A 24042-nucleotide genomic window follows, 5' to 3' on the forward strand; every position below is an offset into this window, starting at 1 on the left:
GATTGGTGTGTTAAGGTTGACGAGTTATCTGGTCTATTTCTTACTTATAATGTTCTTGTTTTTTTTAGGGTGTGGAGCAACGGCTTTGGGACACTGTGATGGAATGGATACAGCAGTGTGTGTGTCCAAAATGCTGAATGCTGTCAAGTCCTTGTCAGATGGATTCAGTCATGGGAGGTACGGTCTCAGTACATGAAAACTGAAAATAGTGGCAAATTTTATATTCATATCTACAGGATCTCAAAACTGTAAGTAATTGTAATTGAAGAGCAAAAAACAAAACCTTCAGATGCTGAAAATATGAAATAAAAACCAAGTGCTGGAGTCTTTCAGCAGAGTAGATGGCATCCACTAGGAGAGAAATAATTCCGGGTCAATGACATTTCCACAGCAATGAGCGTGACCTGTAGGCTTGGGGGGAGAAAAGGTGTCCATATAGTATAAATGTGGTTGGCTCCAGATGGGTTTTCATAATATTCAATTCTTGATCTATCTGTTCACACCATATGGTTTTGGAGCAGGAGTGAATAGTCATGTTTAAAAATGGGAATGTTGCAGTTTGGCCTGAAGGTTAAATCTGTGTCTCTTGTTATAGCAGCTCCTGGCCTGCTGAGTGTTCCTTTCCACTACTGATGAAAAGTGCTGGCCCAAAACATCAATTGCTGGCTACAATTCAGATTTAATTATAATTAATTCAGATTTTCACCACTTGCATTATTTTTCTTTTGAACTGTTCTGGAGAGGTTTTAGTACATTTTGACAAGGGAAGGTGTAGGGATGCTTGCAACACCCTCAGTTAAAGACAGTGGTCATTCATCGCCAGGACTGGCAGATATCCAAATGTTTTGCACATGTATTTATGTTTCTGTAATTATCTGTTATTCTGATATATTTCCCAGTTTCCTTTTTTCCTCTTTAGAGTTTAGTCAGGGAATATGGTGTAATTTAAAAGGTCTGAAGGATTTTCAGGAGCTAGACTGAACAGCAAGTTTTCTACCTTTTGATATTAAAGAGTCAAAGATGTTTAAGATTTTTATCCTTGCTTTATGCTTTATTGTTTTGTTTAAACTTGTCTTTGCAAATTTAGCATTAATTTGTTACTAAAATGCAAACATTTGTCAGACTGCTTTTGCACGGTGTGGCATGTTGGCATAGCCGTTAACAGTGCTAGCTGTAAAATCCGGGCAAACACGAGGAAATCTGCAGATGCTGGAAATCAAACAACAACACACACAAAGTGCTGGTAGAACACAGCAGGCTAGGCAGCATCTATAGGGAGAAGCGATGTCGACGTTTCGGGCCGAGACCCTTCGTCAGGACTAACCGAAAGGAAAGATAGTAAGAGATTTGAAAGTAGTGGGGGAAGGGGGAAATGCAAAATGATAGGAGAAGACCGGAGGGGGTGGGATGAAGCTAAGAGCTGGAAAGGTGATTGGCGAAAGTGATACAGAGCTGGAGAAGGGAAAGGATCATGGGACGGGAGGCCTCAGGAGAAAGAAAGGGGGGGGGGAAGCACAAGAGGGAGATGGAGAACTCGTCGACTTCATTAACTTTGCCTCCAACTTACACCCTGCCCTCAAATTTACCTGGTCCATTTCCGACACCTCCCTCCCCTTTCTTGATCTTTCTGTCTCCATTTCTGGTATCTACTATAAATCTACAGACTCTCACAGCTACCTGGACTATTCCTCTTCCCACCCTGTCTCTTGCAAAAAGGCTATTCCCTTTTCACAATTCCTCCGTCTCCGCCGCATCTGCTCTCAGGATGAGGCTTTTCTTTCCAGGATGAAGGAGATGTCTTCCTTTTTTAAGCAAAGGGGCTTCCCTTCGTCCACCCTCAACTCTGCTCTCAAACGCATCTCTCCCATTTCCCGCACATCTGCCCTCACCCCATCCACCCGCCACCCCACTCAGGATAGGGTTCCCCTTGTCCTTACCTACCACCCCACCAGCCTCCAGGTCCAACATATAATTCTCCGTAACTTCTGCTACCTCCAACGGGATCCCACTACCAAACACATTTTTCCCTCCCCCCCCCCCCCCTTCTGCTTTTCGCAGGGATTGCTCCCTACGCGACTCCCCTGTCCACTCGTTCCCCCCCATCCCTTCCCACCGATCTCCCTCCTGGCACTTATCCTTGTAAACGGAACAAGTGCTACACCTGACCTTACACTTCCTCCCTCACCACCATTCAGGGCCCCAGACAGTCCTTCCAGGTGAGGCGACACTTCACCTGTGAGTCGGCTGGTGTGGTATACTGCGTCCGGTGCTCCCGGTGTGGCCTTTTATATATTGATGAGACCTGACGCAGACTGGGAGACTGTTTCGTGGAACACCTACGCTCGGTCCGCCAGAAAAAGCAGGATCTCCCAGTGGCCACACATTTTAATTCCACGTCCCATTCCCATTCTGATATGTCTATCCATGGCCTCCTCTATTGTCAAAATGAATCCAAACTCAGGTTGGAGGAACAACACCTTGTATACCGGCCGGGTAGCCTCCAACCTGATGGCATGAACATTGACTTCTCTAACTTCCGTTAATGCCCCTCCTCCCCTTCTTACCCCATCCCTGACATATTTAGTTGTTTGCCTGTTCTCCATCTCCCTCTGGTGCTTTCTTCCCCCCCCCCCCCCTCCTTTCTTTCTCCTGAGGCCTCCTGTCCCATGATCCTTTCCCTTCTCCAGCTCTGTATCACTTTCGCCAATCATCTTTCCAGCTCTTGGCTTCATCCCACTCCGGTCTACTCCTATCATTTCGCATTTCCCCCTCCCCCCTCTACTTTCAAATCTCTTACTATCTTTCCTTTCGGTTAGTCCTGACGAAGGGTCTCGGCCCGAAACGTCGACATCGCTTCTCCCTATAGATGCTGCCTGGCCTGCTGTGTTCCACCAGCATTTTGTGTGTGTGTTGTAAAATCCGGGTTCAGTTCCTGTGCTGCCTGTAAGGAGTTTGTACATTCTGAGTGGGTTTCTGGGTACTCAGGTTTCCTCCCATATTCCAAAGATGTATGGGTAAGGGCTAGTAAATCGAGAGCATACAGTGTTGGTGTCAGAAGCAGGACAACATATGCAGGCTGTCTCCTGCCTGAGTATTTCTGTTTTTAAACTTGTCGTTGCAAATACAGCAGTAATTCAGTGTAACACTAAATGTGGTCACTTCCCAGACTGCATTAGACAACAGACTGTGTTAGTCAGTGACGTAAATGACACATTTCACTGTGTATTTTGATGTACATGTGACAAAAATAATCTTTCAATGGGTACAAAGGTCATGCATATACAAACAGTTGGGTGACGGGGTGGAGATATGGCTCTACCAAAAGAGGTATAAAGCGCTCCTTCCATCGGCTAGCCTGCAGGTCACCATTGGGCAAGGTTAGCCCCCCCAGTAAGGTCATGTCAAGCCATGGGAGCAGGTGGATGGCTGTGCGAGCAGCTGGTGCCATCACGAGTCCTGGTTATGCGACTGCTGATGCCAGGTGGACAATCTCTGAAGAGTATTGATCAAGGATAGGGTCACCGGTATTGTAAAGACACTTCCCAGAAGAAGGTAATGGCAAACTACTGTAGAAAAATTTGCCAAGAACAACCATGGTCATGGAAAAGCCATGATCGCTCATATCATAGGACACAGCACATAATGAACAAATAATACTAATGGCGTTCATTGGTGTGTGACATGCACGTGCTATAGATGTGCTTTACCCTTGTTAAGATGGTCTTGGTAAAATGTGTCAGGTGATTTTGAAGGTCTTGTTTTCCCTAAGGAAAGCGAGACCACTGGCTTCTCTTTTGCCTGGCTGAACACTTTTTTTTTCTCTCGCGTTGAATCAATTCTCTGTCAATCCCTCTTGCTTCCTTCAAATAACACCATATCCGTGGCAGTCCATAGACTTTTTCAATGTGGGATATGTGGAACAAACCTTGTTTTGATTCCATGTGGTGATTGTGGAGGGGTGGTCTCCCGTGTTTTTATGTTACGTTGATATAACAATGTGGTAAATCTGTGGAATTTGTTGCCACAAGCGGCTGTGGAGGCCAAGTCAGTGGGTGTATTTAAGGCAGAGCTAGATGGGTTCTTGATTAGCCAAGAAGGCAGCGGGTGGGGATGACTGGAAGAATTTGATCAGCCCATGATTGAATGGTGGAGCAGACTCGATGGGCCGATTGGCCTACTTCTGCTCCTATATCTTGTGGTCTTACGGTCTTGTAATAGCGCATTCTGATTTCAAGTTGAAATTGAGTAATTTATGAACTTTGTTGATTTCAAGTTTTCTCACTGTCCAATATTTTTCAATGTCTGTATCTCTATTTCAGGAGAGGGGTTAGCACAAGAAAGTTGGCTGTGAGCCAGTGGGATTGCACAATTATCTGGACTGCATTTTATCTAACCTTGTTTCCTACAAGGTCTATCTTCCATTCTCCCATTTTCTCCATCTCCATCACATCTATTATTTCAAAAATGCCCTTTGATGTGCAAATATGTTTACAATTCTCCCCCCCCCCCACTACTCTGCTCAGAACAATGAGGTTCTGAAAATAAGAAATAAAATCAGAAGACACTGGAAATACTAAATAGATTGGGCAGCGTTGTGGAACAAGAAACAATTAATGTTTCAGGTCTGGAACTTTTATCAGGATTTGATTCCTCTTTCATAATGGGCACAGTGTTTGTGTTTACTGATAATAAAGTTCCCCTTTTTTTCATCTTCCTCACTTGTTTCTCTGTTCAACATACTTCTTGAACCTTCAAGGTGGTGTCTCCTTCCCTTCCCTCCCAGCGTTCCAAAGGGATCACTTCCTCCAGAATGCTGGGGTTCATTCCTTCATCTCCAACCCCGAGCTCGTGTCTCCCTCTTGTGCAGTGGCTGGGGTTGCTCTTTCACTTCCCATTTTTCTGCCACCTGGAGAGCCAAACATGCTTTCCATGTACAGGTTTCCCCGCTATTCGAAGGTAGAGCGTTCCTATGAACCGGCTCGTAAGCCGGAATGTCATAAAGTGAAGAAGCAATTACCATTTATTTATATAGGAAAAATTTGTGAGCGTTCCCAGACCCAAAAAATAACCTACCAAATCATGCCAAATAACACACAAAACCTAAAATAACAGTAACATATAGTAAAAGCAGGAATGATCTGAAATACACAGCCCATATAAAGTAGGAATACTTTTCTACAATTATTGCAGCACTGTCCACCACAGCGAAAATCTCACGCAAGCGCTCTCGGCAGCACTCGCAGCAGAAACACTCAGCGCAAGTGCTCCCGGCAAGAGCACTCTTTCCAGTAACCTTTTAAGCTATGAAGCTACCCTATAACACATAAAAATACACAGCCTATATAAAGTAGAAATAATGTACGCCCAGTGTAGTTTCACTTACTAGAATCGGGAAGACGGTGAGGACACTGATGATGGTGTGTTAGGCTGAGTCGTCGGAGGTTGGGGTGGTGGGAGGTAGAGGAGATTGGGGTGTCATCTCATCGTCGTCTGTTACCATCAGGGCAGGCAGGTTACCTTCTTCTATGTCTGCCTGCCTCGATGTCGAAGGTTGAGTTTTGTCGTCTGCTGTGGCTGATGTGAAAGCCTCGCGCATTTTTCTATCATACAGTTCTTTGTAAGCACTCAAACCATCCTGCAAATATGCCCTAAACCTATGTACCCTTTCAAAATTAAAGTCATACTTTTCTGCAATCATTGCAGCGTTGTCAATCGCAGCGAAAATCTCACACAATTGCTTCCCATTCAGTTCCTGGATAACTTCACTTTTGGGCCGTTCACTACTGCGTTCGGCTGCAATTGTTATCCTTTCCTCTTCATCAGCTCTTCATCTCTCAGTTCTTGGTCATGGGATACCAAAACCCCTTCAACATCAGCTTTGTCAACTTCCACAAACCCTTAGCCGAACTCACTATATCCTTACTTCGTTCACCACGATCAAAACGCTTTATTATGTCTAGTTTTACGCTAAGTGTAATACCCTTACGCGCTCTTTTAGGCTTTTCCGATACCTTAGAACTCATCTTGCTAACGGATGCACAAAATAAATGGACATAAAGCACAGATGCTCACAGGCACGTGTTTAAGCAATGCCGGCTAGAGTGCAGTTCTGGGAGAGGAGCTCGGCTGCTCGGTGCGCACACTGCCTTTTCTCGTAACAGTGAAAACATCTTCTGTTAGCAAAAACAGGTAACTAATGTAGGTCTTTCGTAACGGTGAGTTGATGTAAAGCGAACATTTGAAAAACGGGGGACACCTGTTTGTATTATTTGGAATTCAAAAAGAATAATTGCAGATTCTGTAAATCTGAAATGAAAGCAGAAAATATCGGAAGGACTGAGTGGGTGAGGCTGCCCTTTCATTTCACCCTCATGGGAACTCATTGGTGTGGCATTCTCACTATTTCACATTTAAATGCTAGACCTAGGCCTTTTATATATTGCTGAGACCCAATGCAGACTGGGAGACTATTTTGCTGAACACCTATGCTCTATCCGCCAGAGAAAGCAGGATCCCCCAGTGGCCACGCACTTTAATTCTACGTCCCATTCCCATTCTGATATGTCTATCCATGGCCTCCTCTATTGTCAAAATGAAGCCACACTCGGGCTGGAGGAACAACACCTTATATTCCGTCTGGGTAGCCTCCAACCTGATGGCATGAACATTGACTTCTCTAACTACTGTTAATGCCCCTCCTCCCCTTCTTACCCCATCCCTGACATATTTATTATCCCCCCTTTTCTCTTTTTTTTCTCTCTCTGCCCCTCTCACAATCACTCTTTGCCTGCTCTCCATCTCCCTCTGGTGCTCCCCTCCCCCTTTCTTTCTCCCTAGGCCTCCCGTCCCATGATCATCTCCCTTCTCCAGCCCTGTATCCCTTTCATCAATCACCCTTCCAGCTCTTAGCTTCATCCCTCCCCCTCCTGTCTTCTATCATTTCGGATCTCCCCCTTCCCCTGCCACTTTCAAATCTCTTACTATCTTTCAGTTAGTCCTGACAAAGGGTCTCGGCCTGAAACGTCGACTGTACTTCCTATAGATACTGCCTGGCCTGTTGCGTTCCACCAGCATTTTGTGTGTGTTCCTAGTGATCCCTGCACTTTTGCCAGGTCCTGTCTTATGATATTGAAGGTGGCTCCATCCCCCGCCCTCCTGTCACTCCCCAATCCATGACCTTAATTCCTGGACCATTCTTGCCCCTTTTCCATAACAACCCTGAAACTTGCAGAGTTGTAATCACTGTGTCTGAAATGCTCCCCACTCACTCAGCTGCATTTCCTAAAATTGTGTCTGGTACTGCACTTTCTCTGGTTGGATTGGCTAAAAAAAAAAATGCTGCTGGATGTATTTCAAAAATATCACAACGCAGCCCCCAAGCCTGCACATTGCAGTTTTAGTTGATATTTGGGAAGCTGCAATCATCTACTTGAATATAATATTTTCGTATCCCTGAATTATTTACATGTGCTCCTGTCTCCTGCTGACTGTTAGGAGGCCCATAGTGTAGCCCCAGCAAAATAATTGCCTCCTTCAGATTCCTGTTCCACCCATTTGGCTTCATTTGAAGAGTCTTCTAAGACATCCTCCCTTGGAACTTGATCATACAGCAATGCCACATCCTCTTTTACACACTCGTGAAAATTCTATACCCTGGATTGCTGAATTACTAGCCCATCATCTTGGCTTGACAGCAATGTATTCCTGTGAGTTGATCAAAACTCTTGCATTCATCTGCCTTAATAGCCAGAGCCTTTATTAAAACAAATGTAATCTAGTCTTGCATTTCTCCCATTTAGCTTATTCCACTCCTGTTTGCTCCACCTAATGACTGACTTGGTTTTCTTTCAACATTTCACTGCATCATACCTTGTTCTGTAGTCTGTGCTCCATTCCTTTGTCTAATTGGTTTAAGCCTTTCCCAATCACGTGAGCAAACCTTCCTACAGCTCTGGTGCAATTTATTCAGTTTACACAAGTCCAACCTTCCACACACAGTCCTATTGATGCAGAAATCTAAAGCCTCTGTCCTTCACTAATCCTTCAGCCACTCATTCACTGCTTCTCCCAATCTTTTTCTCAATGTATAATCTTGTTTTACACTTCCAGCATTACATTTTCCCTCTTCCTTTGATAATTTCTGAGTTAATCAGTCTCCTTTTGATCTAAACCAGCAAAACTTCTCTTTTGGTCTCCCTGTATGTTTTCTGTGATTTGTTTTTTTTTTCTAACTTTTCACAGCTCTGATGATGTTCTTTTAACTTGAAACATTAAACATTTCTTCATGGATGCACCCTGGCCAGCTGAGCATTTTCTGTTTTTATTTAGATTATCAGAGTTTGCCAAGTTTTAGATTGCCGTTGAGGGGATTGCAAGCAGGGTAGGAGGATGGATTTTTTTGGGGGTCTCCCAGTTAAAGGCCAGACGTCACCAGGACTGGCCAATATCCCAAATGTGTATCCTGAGATGCACACTTCCCAGTTTCCTCTTCTCTTGTGCTTTTGTGTAGGAACTGGTATGATTGGGGGGGGGGGGGGGGACTGTAAAGGTTCCATTAATCCACTAAAATCTAAATTAGTTAAGTATTTCCTTCCAAAAGTTCTCATTGAATTGGTGTAATTTTATGTTTTTAGATATGAAGTTCACCTTGTCGGAGGTTTCATGGATGAAGGGTTCCTATCTCACAAGCTCACCCTAGAACTGCTTGGTAGGTTTTAATCTGTTAGTTTACTACTGGCATTTTAGTTTCAAATGCACATATGTGCAATGCTAGAACATCTGTGGCGGAAAATGAGAAAGGGCAACCAATACGTGATTAAAACTATTGTTTTAAAATGCTGATAGTTTAGTATCTTTTGTCTTTGGTCTTATATTTATGTTATCTTTGTTTCAAATGGACCACCATTACTAAGAAAGTAAATTTCCCAGGAGGGGTGAGGGTAATGCGAGTGGTTTTTAAATTCTCTCCATTTTGTAATCTCTGAGATGCATTCCTCCAGTTCTAGTCTCTTACACAGTCCCAGTTTCCTCGTTCAGTTTGTTGCTGTGTCTTCTGACTGGCCTCAAACTTCTGGAATTCTCCGTTCCTGGAGCAGCTTCTGTAAATACTTTCTTGATCAAGCTTTTTGCATTCAAAAGCAGCTTTGAATTTACTTTTGAATGTAGATATTGTTGTATGATGTTTCCTTTGTTAATGGTGTTATACCAGTACAAGTTGTTATATAACAAACTCGTGTTATTTTGTTCACTGTGTCTACTTTCAATGAGTCAGCTGATTGAGCTTTATTGTTTCCCTTGAGGACAAGATGCAGCTAATTGTTAAACAGTTCACTAAATTCAAATGAGGAACAGTGCGAGATCAGTTGTTTTCAAGGGGTGATCAGGATTTGTACTTCTCGAGTTGGTGGATGTATCATCTTTATTTTACTTAATTCAGAAGATTTGCTACAATCCCAGTGCAGGGAGCATACACACCACAGACCGACAGGGTCGGACTCGCTCACACACACCACTGACCGGCAGGGTCGGACTCGTACATACAGGGTCGGACTCATTCACACACACCACTGACCGGCAGGGGCGGAGTCGCTCACACACACCACTGACCGACAGGGTCGGACTCGCTCACAGACACCACTGACCGGCAGGGTCGGACTCGCTCCTACAGGGTCGGACTCGTTCACACACACCACTGACCGGCAGGGTCGGACTCGCTCACACACACCACTGACCGGCAGGGTCGGACTCGTTCACACACACCACTGACCGGCAGGGGCGGAGTCGCTCACACACACCACTGACCGGAAGGGTCGGACTCGTTCACACACACCACTGACCGGCAGGGTCGGACTCGCTCACACACACCACTGACCGGCAGGGTCGGACTCGCTCATACAGGGTCGGACTCGTTCACACACACCACTGACCGGCAGGGTCGGACTCGTTCACACACACCACTGACCGGCAGGGTCGGACTCGCTCACACACACCACTGACCGGCAGGGTCGGACTCGTTCACACACACCACTGACCGGCAGGGGCGGAGTCGCTCACACACACCACTGACCGGCAGGGTCGGACTCGTTCATACAGGGTCGGACTCATTCACGCACACCACTGACCGGCAGGGTCGGACTCGCTCATATAGGGTCGGACTCGCTCACACACACCACTGACCGGCAGGGTCCTACTCACTCATACAGGGTCGGACTCGCTCACACACACCACTGACCGGCAGGGTCGGACTCGTTCACACAGAGTCGGACTCGTTCACACACACCACTGACCGACAGGGTCGGACTCGCTCACACACACCACTGACCGGCAGGGTCGGACTCGTACATACAGGGTCGGACTCATTCACGCACACCACTGACCGGCAGGGTCGGACTCGCTCACACACACCACTGACCGGCAGGGTCGGACTCGCTCACACACACCACTGACCGGCAGGGTTGGACTCACTCATACAGGGTCGGACTCGTTCACACACACCACTGACCTGCAGGGTCGGACTCTTTCATACAGGGTCGGACTCGTTCACGCACACCACTGACCGGCAGGGTCGGACTCGTTCACGCACACCACTGACCGGCAGGGTCGGACTCGTTCACAGACACACCACTGACCGGCAGGGTCGGACTCACTCATACAGGGTCGGACTCGTTCACACACACCACTGACCGGCAGGGTCGGACTCGTTCACACAGGGTCGGACCCGTTCACACACACCACTGACCGGCAGGGTTGGACTCGTTCATACAGGGTCGGACTCGTTCACACACACCACTGACCAGCAGGGTCGGACTCGTTCACACACACTACTGACCGGCAGGGTCGGTCTCGTTCATACAGGGTCGGACTCGTTCTCACACACCACTGACCGGCAGGGTCGGTCTAGTTCACACACACCACTGACCGGCAGGGCCGGACTCGTTCATACAGGGTCGGACTCGATCACACACACCACTGACCGGCAGGGCGGACTCGTTCACACACACCACTGACCGGCAGGGTCGGACTCGTTCACACATGGTCAGACTCGTTCACACACACCACTGACCGGCAGGGTTGGTCTCGTTCATACAGGGTCGGACTAGTTCACACACACCACTGACCGGCAGGGTCGGACTCGTTCACACACAGCACTGACCGACAGGGTCGGACTCGTTCATACACACCACTGACCGGCAGGGTTGGACTCGTTCATACAGGGTCGGACTCGTTCACACACACCACTGACCGGCAGGGTCGGACTCGTTCACACACACCACTGACCGGCAGGGGCGGAGTCGCTCACACACACCACTGACCGGCAGGGTCGGACTCGTTCATACAGGGTCGGACTCGTTCACACACACCACTGACCGGCAGGGTCGGACTCGTTCATACAGGGTCGGACTCGTTCACACACACCACTGACCGGCAGGGTCGGACTCGTTCATACAGGGTCGGACTCATTCACACACACCACTGATGGGCAGGGTCGGACTCGTTCATACAGGGTCGGACTCGTTCACACACACCACTGACCGGCAGGGTCGGACTCACTCACACACACCACTGACCGGCAGGGTCGGACTCGTTCATACAGGGTCGGACTCATTCACGCACACCACTGACCGGCAGGGTCGGACTCGCTCATATAGGGTCGGACTCGCTCACACACACCACTGACCGGCAGGGTCCTACTCACTCATACAGGGTCGGACTCGCTCACACACACCACTGACCGGCAGGGTCGGACTCGTTCACACAGAGTCGGACTCGTTCACACACACCACTGACCGACAGGGTCGGACTCGCTCACACACACCACTGACCGGCAGGGTCGGACTCGTACATACAGGGTCGGACTCATTCACGCACACCACTGACCGGCAGGGTCGGACTCGCTCACACACACCACTGACCGGCAGGGTCGGACTCGCTCACACACACCACTGACCGGCAGGGTTGGACTCACTCATACAGGGTCGGACTCGTTCACACACACCACTGACCTGCAGGGTCGGACTCTTTCATACAGGGTCGGACTCGTTCACGCACACCACTGACCGGCAGGGTCGGACTCGTTCACACACACCACTGACCGGCAGGGTCGGACTCGTTCATACAGGGTCGGACTCGTTCACACACACCACTGACCGGCAGGGTCGGACTCGTTCATACAGGGTCGGACTCATTCACACACACCACTGATGGGCAGGGTCGGACTCGTTCATACAGGGTCGGACTCGTTCACACACACCACTGACCGGCAGGGTCGGACTCACTCACACACACCACTGACCGGCAGGGTCGGACTCGTTCATACAGGGTCGGACTCATTCACGCACACCACTGACCGGCAGGGTCGGACTCGCTCATATAGGGTCGGACTCGCTCACACACACCACTGACCGGCAGGGTCCTACTCACTCATACAGGGTCGGACTCGCTCACACACACCACTGACCGGCAGGGTCGGACTCGCTCACACACACCACTGACCGGCAGGGTCGGACTCGTACATACAGGGTCGGACTCATTCACGCACACCACTGACCGGCAGGGTCGGACTCGCTCACACACACCACTGACCGGCAGGGTCGGACTCGCTCACACACACCACTGACCGGCAGGGTTGGACTCACTCATACAGGGTCGGACTCGTTCACGCACACCACTGACCTGCAGGGTCGGACTCTTTCATACAGGGTCGGACTCGTTCACGCACACCACTGACCGGCAGGGTCGGACTCGTTCACAGACACACCACTGACCGGCAGGGTTGGACTCACTCATACAGGGTCGGACTCGTTCACACACACCACTGACCGGCAGGGTCGGACTCACTCATACAGGGTCGGACTCGTTCACACACACCACTGACCGGCAGGGTAGGACTCGTTCACACACACCACTGACCGGCAGGGTCGGACTCGTTCACACAGGGTCGGACCCGTTCACACACACCACTGACCGGCAGGGTTGGACTCGTTCATACAGGGTCGGACTCGTTCACACACACCACTGACCAGCAGGGTCGGACTCGTTCACACACACTACTGACCGGCAGGGTCGGTCTCGTTCATACAGGGTCGGACTCGTTCTCACACACCACTGACCGGCAGGGTCGGTCTCGTTCACACACACCACTGACCGGCAGGGCCAGACTCGTTCATACAGGGTCGGACTCGATCACACACACCACTGACCGGCAGGGCGGACTCGTTCACACACACCACTGACCGGCAGGGTCGGACTCGTTCACACATGGTCAGACTCGTTCACACACACCACTGACCGGCAGGGTTGGTCTCGTTCATACAGGGTCGGACTAGTTCACACACACCACTGACCGGCAGGGTCGGACTCGCTCACACACACCACTGACCGGCAGGGTCGGACTCGCTCATACAGGGTCGGACTCGTTCACACACACCACTGACCGGCAGGATCGGACTCGTTCACACACACCACTGACCGGCAGGGTCGGACTCGCTCACACACACCACTGACCGGCAGGGTCGGACTCGTTCACACACACCACTGACCGGCAGGGGCGGAGTCGCTCACACACACCACTGACCGGCAGGGTCGGACTCGTTCATACAGGGTCGGACTCATTCACGCACACCACTGACCGGCAGGGTCGGACTCGCTCATATAGGGTCGGACTCGCTCACACACACCACTGACCGGCAGGGTCCTACTCACTCATACAGGGTCGGACTCGCTCACACACACCACTGACCGGCAGGGTCGGACTCGTTCACACAGAGTCGGACTCGTTCACACACACCACTGACCGACAGGGTCGGACTCGCTCACACACACCACTGACCGGCAGGGTCGGACTCGTACATACAGGGTCGGACTCATTCACGCACACCACTGACCGGCAGGGTCGGACTCGCTCACACACACCACTGACCGGCAGGGTCGGACTCGCTCACACACACCACTGACCGGCAGGGTTGGACTCACTCATACAGGGTCGGACTCGTTCACACACACCACTGACCTGCAGGGTCGGACTCTTTCATACAGGGTCGGACTCGTTCACGCACACCACTGACCGGCAGGGTCGGACTCGTTCACGCACACCACTGACCGGCAGGGTCGGACTCGTTCACAGACACACCACTGACCGGCAGGGTCGGACTCACTCATACAGGGTCGGACTCGTTCACACACACCACTGACCGGCAGGGTCGGACTCGTTCACACAGGGTCGGACCCGTTCACACACACCACTGACCGGCAGGGTTGGACTCGTTCATACAGGGTCGGACTCGTTCACACACACCACTGACCAGCAGGGTCGGACTCGTTCACACACACTACTGACCGGCAGGGTCGGTCTCGTTCATACAGGGTCGGACTCGTTCTCACACACCACTGACCGGCAGGGTCGGTCTAGTTCACACACACCACTGACCGGCAGGGCCGGACTCGTTCATACAGGGTCGGACTCGATCACACACACCACTGACCGGCAGGGCGGACTCGTTCACACACACCACTGACCGGCAGGGTCGGACTCGTTCACACATGGTCAGACTCGTTCACACACACCACTGACCGGCAGGGTTGGTCTCGTTCATACAGGGTCGGACTAGTTCACACACACCACTGACCGGCAGGGTCGGACTCGTTCACACACAGCACTGACCGACAGGGTCGGACTCGTTCATACACACCACTGACCGGCAGGGTTGGACTCGTTCATACAGGGTCGGACTCGTTCACACACACCACTGACCGGCAGGGTCGGACTCGTTCACACACACCACTGACCGGCAGGGGCGGAGTCGCTCACACACACCACTGACCGGCAGGGTCGGACTCGTTCATACAGGGTCGGACTCGTTCACACACACCACTGACCGGCAGGGTCGGACTCGTTCATACAGGGTCGGACTCGTTCACACACACCACTGACCGGCAGGGTCGGACTCGTTCATACAGGGTCGGACTCATTCACACACACCACTGATGGGCAGGGTCGGACTCGTTCATACAGGGTCGGACTCGTTCACACACACCACTGACCGGCAGGGTCGGACTCACTCACACACACCACTGACCGGCAGGGTCGGACTCGTTCATACAGGGTCGGACTCATTCACGCACACCACTGACCGGCAGGGTCGGACTCGCTCATATAGGGTCGGACTCGCTCACACACACCACTGACCGGCAGGGTCCTACTCACTCATACAGGGTCGGACTCGCTCACACACACCACTGACCGGCAGGGTCGGACTCGTTCACACAGAGTCGGACTCGTTCACACACACCACTGACCGACAGGGTCGGACTCGCTCACACACACCACTGACCGGCAGGGTCGGACTCGTACATACAGGGTCGGACTCATTCACGCACACCACTGACCGGCAGGGTCGGACTCGCTCACACACACCACTGACCGGCAGGGTCGGACTCGCTCACACACACCACTGACCGGCAGGGTTGGACTCACTCATACAGGGTCGGACTCGTTCACACACACCACTGACCTGCAGGGTCGGACTCTTTCATACAGGGTCGGACTCGTTCACGCACACCACTGACCGGCAGGGTCGGACTCGTTCACACACACCACTGACCGGCAGGGTCGGACTCGTTCATACAGGGTCGGACTCGTTCACACACACCACTGACCGGCAGGGTCGGACTCGTTCATACAGGGTCGGACTCATTCACACACACCACTGATGGGCAGGGTCGGACTCGTTCATACAGGGTCGGACTCGTTCACACACACCACTGACCGGCAGGGTCGGACTCACTCACACACACCACTGACCGGCAGGGTCGGACTCGTTCATACAGGGTCGGACTCATTCACGCACACCACTGACCGGCAGGGTCGGACTCGCTCATATAGGGTCGGACTCGCTCACACACACCGCTGACCGGCAGGGTCCTACTCACTCATACAGGGTCGGACTCGCTCACACACACCACTGACCGGCAGGGTCGGACTCGCTCACACACACCACTGACCGGCAGGGTCGGACTCGTACATACAGGGTCGGACTCATTCACGCACACCACTGACCGGCAGGGTCGGACTCGCTCACACACACCACTGACCGGCAGGGTCGGACTCGCTCACACACACCACTGACCGGCAGGGTTGGACTCACTCATACAGGGTCGGACTCGTTCACGCACACCACTGACCTGCAGGGTCGGACTCTTTCATACAGGGTCGGACTCGTTCACGCACACCACTGACCGGCAGGGTCGGACTCGTTCACAGACACACCACTGACCGGCAGGGTTGGACTCACTCATACAGGGTCGGACTCGTTCACACACACCACTGACCGGCAGGGTCGGACTCACTCATACACACCACTGACCGGCAGGGTCGGACTCGCTCACACACACCACTGACCGGCAGGGTCGGACTCGTACATACAGGGTCGGACTCATTCACGCACACCACTGACCGGCAGGGTCGGACTCGCTCACACACACCACTGACCGGCAGGGTCGGACTCGCTCACACACACCACTGACCGGCAGGGTTGGACTCACTCATACAGGGTCGGACTCGTTCACGCACACCACTGACCTGCAGGGTCGGACTCTTTCATACAGGGTCGGAGTCGTTCACGCACACCACTGACCGGCAGGGTCGGACTCGTTCACAGACACACCACTGACCGGCAGGGTTGGACTCACTCATACAGGGTCGGACTCGTTCACACACACCACTGACCGGCAGGGTCGGACTCACTCATACAGGGTCGGACTCGTTCACACACACCACTGACCGGCAGGGTAGGACTCGTTCACACACACCACTGACCGGCAGGGTCGGACTCGTTCACACAGGGTCGGACCCGTTCACACACACCACTGACCGGCAGGGTTGGACTCGTTCATACAGGGTCGGACTCGTTCACACACACCACTGACCAGCAGGGTCGGACTCGTTCACACACACTACTGACCGGCAGGGTCGGTCTCGTTCATACAGGGTCGGACTCGTTCTCACACACCACTGTACCGGCAGGGTCGGTCTCGTTCACACACACCACTGACCGGCAGGGCCAGACTCGTTCATACAGGGTCGGACTCGATCACACACACCACTGACCGGCAGGGCGGACTCGTTCACACACACCACTGACCGGCAGGGTCGGACTCGTTCACACATGGTCAGACTCGTTCACACACACCACTGACCGGCAGGGTTGGTCTCGTTCAACAGGGTCGGACTAGTTCACACACACCACTGACCGGCAGGGTCGGACTCGCTCACACACACCACTGACCGGCAGGGTCGGACTCGCTCATACAGGGTCGGACTCGTTCACACACACCACTGACCGGCAGGATCGGACTCGTTCACACACACCACTGACCGGCAGGGTCGGACTCGCTCACACACACCACTGACCGGCAGGGTCGGACTCGTTCACACACACCACTGACCGGCAGGGGCGGAGTCGCTCACACACCACCACTGACCGGCAGGGTCCGGACTCGTTCATACAGGGTCGGACTCATTCACGCACACCACTGACCGGCAGGGTCGGACTCGCTCATATAGGGTCGGACTCGCTCACACACACCACTGACCGGCAGGGTCCTACTCACTATACAGGGTCGGACTCGCTCACACACACCCACTGACCGGCAGGGTCGGACTCGTTCACACAGAGTCGGACTCGTTCACACACACCACTGACCGACAGGGTCGGACTCGCTCACACACACCACTGACCGGCAGGGTCGGACTCGTACATACAGGGTCGGACTCATTCACGCACACCACTGACCGGCAGGGTCGGACTCGCTCACACACACCACTGACCGGCAGGGTCGGACTCGCTCACACACACCACTGACCGGCAGGGTTGGACTCACTCATACAGGGGTCGGACTCGTTCACACACACCACTGACCTGCAGGGTCGGACTCTTTCATACAGGGTCGGACTCGTTCACGCACACCACTGACCGGCAGGGTCGGACTCGTTCACGCACACCACTGACCGGCAGGGTCGGACTCGTTCACAGACACACCACTGACCGGCAGGGTCGGACTCACTCATACAGGGTCGGACTCGTTCACACACACCACTGACCGGCAGGGTCGGACTCGTTCACACAGGGTCGGACCCGTTCACACACACCACTGACCGGCAGGGTTGGACTCGTTCATACAGGGTCGGACTCGTTCACACACACCACTGACCAGGCAGGGTCGGACTCGTTCACACACACTACTGACCGGCAGGGTCGGTCTCGTTCATACAGGGTCGGACTCGTTCCTCACACACCACTGACCGGCAGGGTCGGTCTAGTTCACACACACCCACTGACCGGCAGGGCCGGACTCGTTCATACAGGGTCGGACTCGATCACACACACCACTGACCGGCAGGGCGGACTCGTTCACACACACCACTGACCGGCAGGGTCGGACTCGTTCACACATGGTCAGACTCGTTCACACACACCACTGACCGGCAGGGTTGGTCTCGTTCATACAGGGTCGACTAGTTCACACACACCACTGACCGGCAGGGTCGGACTCGTTCACACACAGCACTGACGACAGGGTCGGACTCGTTCATACACACCACTGACCGGCAGGGTTGGACTCGTTCATACAGGGTCGGACTCGTTCACACACACCACTGACCGGCAGGGTCGGACTCGTTCACACACACCACTGACCGGCAGGGGCGGAGTCGCTCACACACACCACTGACCGGCAGGGTCGGACTCGTTCATACAGGGTCGGACTCGTTCACACACACCACTGACCGGCAGGGTCGGACTCGTTCATACAGGGTCGGACTCGTTCACACACACCACTGACCGGCAGGGTCGGACTCGTTCATACAGGGTCGGACTCATTCACACACACCACTGATGGGCAGGGTCGGACTCGTTCATACAGGGTCGGACTCGTTCACACACACCACTGACCGGCAGGGTCGGACTCACTCACACACACCACTGACCGGCAGGGTCGGACTCGTTCATACAGGGTCGGACTCATTCACGCACACCACTGACCGGCAGGGTCGGACTCGCTCATATAGGGTCGGGACTCGCTCACACACACCACTGACCGGCAGGGTCCTACTCACTCATACAGGGTCGGACTCGCTCACACACACCACTGACCGGCAGGGTCGGACTCGTTCACACAGAGTCGGACTCGTTCACACACACCACTGACCGACAGGGTCGGACTCGCTCACACACACCACTGACCGGCAGGGTCGGACTCGTACATACAGGGTCGGACTCATTCACGCACACCACTGACCGGCAGGGTCGGACTCGCTCACACACACCACTGACCGGCAGGGTCGGACTCGCTCACACACACCACTGACCGGCAGGGTTGGACTCACTCATACAGGGTCGGACTCGTTCACACACACCACTGACCTGCAGGGTCGGACTCTTTCATACAGGGTCGGACTCGTTCACGCACACCACTGACCGGCAGGGTCGGACACGTTCACACACACCACTGACCGGCAGGGTCGGACTCGTTCATACAGGGTCGGACTCGTTCACACACACCACTGACCGGCAGGGTCGGACTCGTTCATACAGGGTCGGACTCATTCACACACACCACTGATGGGCAGGGTCGGACTCGTTCATAACAGGGTCGGACTCGTTCACACACACCACTGACCGGCAGGGTCGGACTCACTCACACACACCACTGACCGGCAGGGTCGGACTCGTTCATACAGGGTCGGACTCATTCACGCACACCACTGACCGGCAGGGTCGGACTCGCTCATATAGGGTCGGACTCGCTCACACACACCGCTGACCGGCAGGGTCCTACTCACTCATACAGGGTCGGACTCGCTCACACACACCACTGACCGGCAGGGTCGGACTCGCTCACACACACCACTGACCGGCAGGGTCGGACTCGTACATACAGGGTCGGACTCATTCACGCACACCACTGACCGGCAGGGGTCGGACTCGCTCACACACACCACTGACCGGCAGGGGTCGGACTCGCTCACACACACCACTGACCGGCAGGTTGGACTCACTCATACAGGGTCGGACTCGTTCACGCACACCACTGACCTGCAGGGTCGGACTCTTTCATACAGGGTCGGACTCGTTCACCGCACACCACTGAAACCGTGACGCAGGGTCGGACTCGTTCACAGACACACCACTGACCGGCAGGGTTGGACTCACTCATACAGGGTCGGACTCGTTCACACACACCACTGACCGGCAGGGTCGGGACTCACTCATACAGGGTCGGACTCGTTCACACACACCACTGACCGGCAGGGTAGGACTCGTTCACACACACCACTGACCGGCAGGGTCGGACTCGTTCACACAGGGTCGGACCCGTTCACACACACCACTGACCGGCAGGGTTGGACTCGTTCATACAGGGTCGGACTCGTTCACACACACCACTGACCAGCAGGGTCGGACTCGTTCACCAACACACTACTGACCGGCAGGGTCGGTCTCGTTCATACAGGGTCGGACCTCGTTCTCACACACCACTGACCGCAGGGGTCGGTCTCGTTCACACACACCACTGACCGGCAGGGCCAGACTCGTTCATACAGGTCGGACTCGATCACACACACCACTGACCGGCAGGGCGGACTCGTTCACACACACCACTGACCGGCAGGGTCGGACTCGTTCACACATGGTCAGACTCGTTCACACACACCACTGACCGGCAGGGTTGGTCTCGTTCATACAGGGTCGGACTAGTTCACACACACCACTGACCGGAGGGTCGGACTCGTTCACACACACCACTGACCGACAGGGACGGACTCGTTCATACACACCACTGACCGGCAGGGTTGGACTCGTTCATACAGGGTCGGACTCGTTCACACACACCACTGACCGGCAGGGTAGGACTCGTTTCACACACACCACTGACCGGGCAGGGGCGGAGTCGCTCACACACACCACTGACCGGCAGGGTCGGACTCGTTCATACAGGGTCGGACTCGTTCACACACACCACTGACCGGCAGGGTCGGACTCGTTCATACAGGGTCGGACTCGTTCACACACACCACTGACCGGCAGGGTCGGACTCGTTCATACAGGGTCGGACTCATTCACACACACCACTGATGGGCAGGGTCGGACTCGTTCATACAGGGTCGGACTCGTTCACACACACCACTGACCGGCAGGGTCGGACTCACTCACACACACCACTGACCGGCAGGGTCGGACTCGTTCATACAGGGTCGGACTCATTCACGCACACCACTGACCGGCAGGGTCGGACTCGCTCATATAGGGTCGGACTCGCTCACACACACCACTGACCGGCAGGGTCCTACTCACTCATACAGGGTCGGACTCGCTCACACACACCACTGACCGGCAGGGTCGGACTCGTTCACACAGAGTCGGACTCGTTCACACACACCACTGACCGACAGGGTCGGACTCGCTCACACACACCACTGACCGGCAGGGTCGGACTCGTACATACAGGGTCGGACTCATTCACGCACACCACTGACCGGCAGGGTCGGACTCGCTCACACACACCACTGACCGGCAGGGTCGGACTCGCTCACACACACCACTGACCGGCAGGTTCGGACTCTTTCATACAGGGTCGGACTCGTTCACGCACACCACTGACCGGCAGGGTCGGACTCGTTCACGCACACCACTGACCGGCAGGGTCGGACTCGTTCACAGACACACCACTGACCGGCAGGGTTGGACTCACTCATACAGGGTCGGACTCGTTCACACACACCACTGACCGGCAGGGTCGGACTCGTTCACACACACCACTGACCGGCAGGGGCGGAGTCGCTCACACACACCACTGACCGGCAGGGTCGGACTCGTTCATACAGGGTCGGACTCGTTCACACACACCACTGACCGGCAGGGTCGGACTCGTTCATACAGGGTCGGACTCGTTCACACACACCACTGACCGGCAGGGTCGGACTCGTTCATACAGGGTCGGACTCATTCACACACACCACTGATGGGCAGGGTCGGACTCGTTCATACAGGGTCGGACTCGTTCACACACACCACTGACCGGCAGGGTCGGACTCACTCACACACACCACTGACCGGCAGGGTCGGACTCGTTCATACAGTGTCGGACTCATTCACGCACACCACTGACCGGCAGGGTCGGACTCGCTCACACACACCACTGACCGGCAGGGTCCTACTCACTCATACAGGGTCGGACTCGCTCACACACACCACTGACCGGCAGGGTCGGACTCGTTCACACAGAGTCGGACTCGTTCACACACACCACTGACCGACAGGGTCGGACTCGCTCACACACACCACTGACCGGCAGGGTCGGACTCGTACATACAGGGTCGGACTCATTCATGCACACCACTGACCGGCAGGGTCGGACTCGCTCACACACACCACTGACCGGCAGGGTCGGACTCGCTCACACACACCACTGACCGGCAGGGTTGGACTCACTCATACAGGGTCGGACTCGTTCACACACACCACTGACCTGCAGGGTCGGACTCTTTCATACAGGGTCGGACTCGTTCACGCACACCACTGACCGGCAGGGTCGGACTCGTTCACGCACACCACTGACCGGCAGGGTCGGACTCGTTCACAGACACACCACTGACCGGCAGGGTTGGACTCACTCATACAGGGTCGGACTCGTTCACACACACCACTGACCGGCAGGGTCGGGACTCGTTCACACAGGGTCGGACCCGTTCACACACACCACTGACCGGCAGGGTTGGACTCGTTCATACAGGGTCGGACTCGTTCACACACACCACTGACCAGCAGGGTCGGACTCGTTCACACACACTACTGACCGGCAGGGTCGGTCTCGTTCATACAGGGTCGGACTCGTTCTCACACACCACTGACCGGCAGGGTCGGTCTCGTTCACACACACCACTGACCGGCAGGGCCGGACTCGTTTCATACAGGGTCGGACTCGATCACACACACCAGTGACCGGCAGGGCGGACTCGTTCACACACACCACTGACCGGCAGGGTCGGACTCGTTCACACATGGTCAGACTCGTTCACACACACCACTGACCGGCAGGGTTGGTCTCGTTCATACAGGGTCGGACTAGTTCACACACACCACTGACCGGCAGGGTCGGACTCGTTCACACACACCACTGACCGACAGGGTCGGACTCGTCATACACACCACTGACCGGCAGGGTTGGACTCGTTCATACAGGGTCGGACTCGCTCATACACACCTGTGACCGGCAGGGTCGGACTCGTCACAGACACCACTGACCGGCAGGGTCGGACTCCTTCATACAGGGGTCGGACTCGCTCACACACACCACTGACCGCAGGGTCGGACTCCTTCATACAGGGTCGGACTCGCTCACACACACCACTGACCGGCAGGGTCGGACTCGTTCATACAGACCACTGACCGGCAGGGTCGGACTCGCTCACACACACCACTGACCGGCAGGGTCGGACTCGCTCACACCACACCCACTGACCGGCAGGGTCGGACTCGTTCACACACACACTGACCGGCAGGGTCGGACTCGCTCACACACACCACTGACCGGCAGGGTCGGACTCGTTCACGCACACCACTGACCGGCAGGGCCGGACTCGTTCATACAGGGTCGGACTCGATCACACACACCACTGACCGGCAGGGCGGACTCGTTCACACACACCACTGACCGGCAGGGTCGGACTCGTTCACACAGGGTCGGGACCCGTTCACACACACCACTGACCGGCAGGGTTGGACTCGTTCATACAGGGTCGGACTCGTTCACACACACCACTGACCAGCAGGGTCGGACTTGTTCACACACACTACTGACCGGCAGGGTCGGACTCGTTCTCACACACCACTGACCGGCAGGGTCGGTCTCATTCACACACACCACTGACCGGCAGGGCCGGACTCGTTCATACAGGGTCCGACTTGATCACACACACCACTGACCGGCAGGGTGGACTCGTTCACACACACCACTGACCGGCAGGGTTGGACTCGTTCATACAGG

General features: G+C 54.2%; 1 protein-coding gene across 2 annotated transcripts in view; it reads left to right on the forward strand.

Moving 5' to 3' along the window:
- The window catches only part of ntan1 (N-terminal asparagine amidase), a 66455-nt gene that overhangs the window by 6285 nt on the left and 36128 nt on the right, over nucleotides 1-24042 (forward strand). For both annotated transcript variants that reach the window (XM_073060506.1, XM_073060507.1), the window contains 2 exons: nucleotides 69-177; nucleotides 8634-8707. In XM_073060506.1, the coding sequence (XP_072916607.1) occupies nucleotides 69-177; nucleotides 8634-8707 (183 nt within the window). The remainder of the gene's footprint in view (nucleotides 1-68; nucleotides 178-8633; nucleotides 8708-24042) is intronic.

Source organism: Hemitrygon akajei, chromosome 11 (assembly GCF_048418815.1).
Source record: "Hemitrygon akajei chromosome 11, sHemAka1.3, whole genome shotgun sequence".
Lineage (NCBI taxonomy): Eukaryota > Metazoa > Chordata > Chondrichthyes > Myliobatiformes > Dasyatidae > Hemitrygon > Hemitrygon akajei.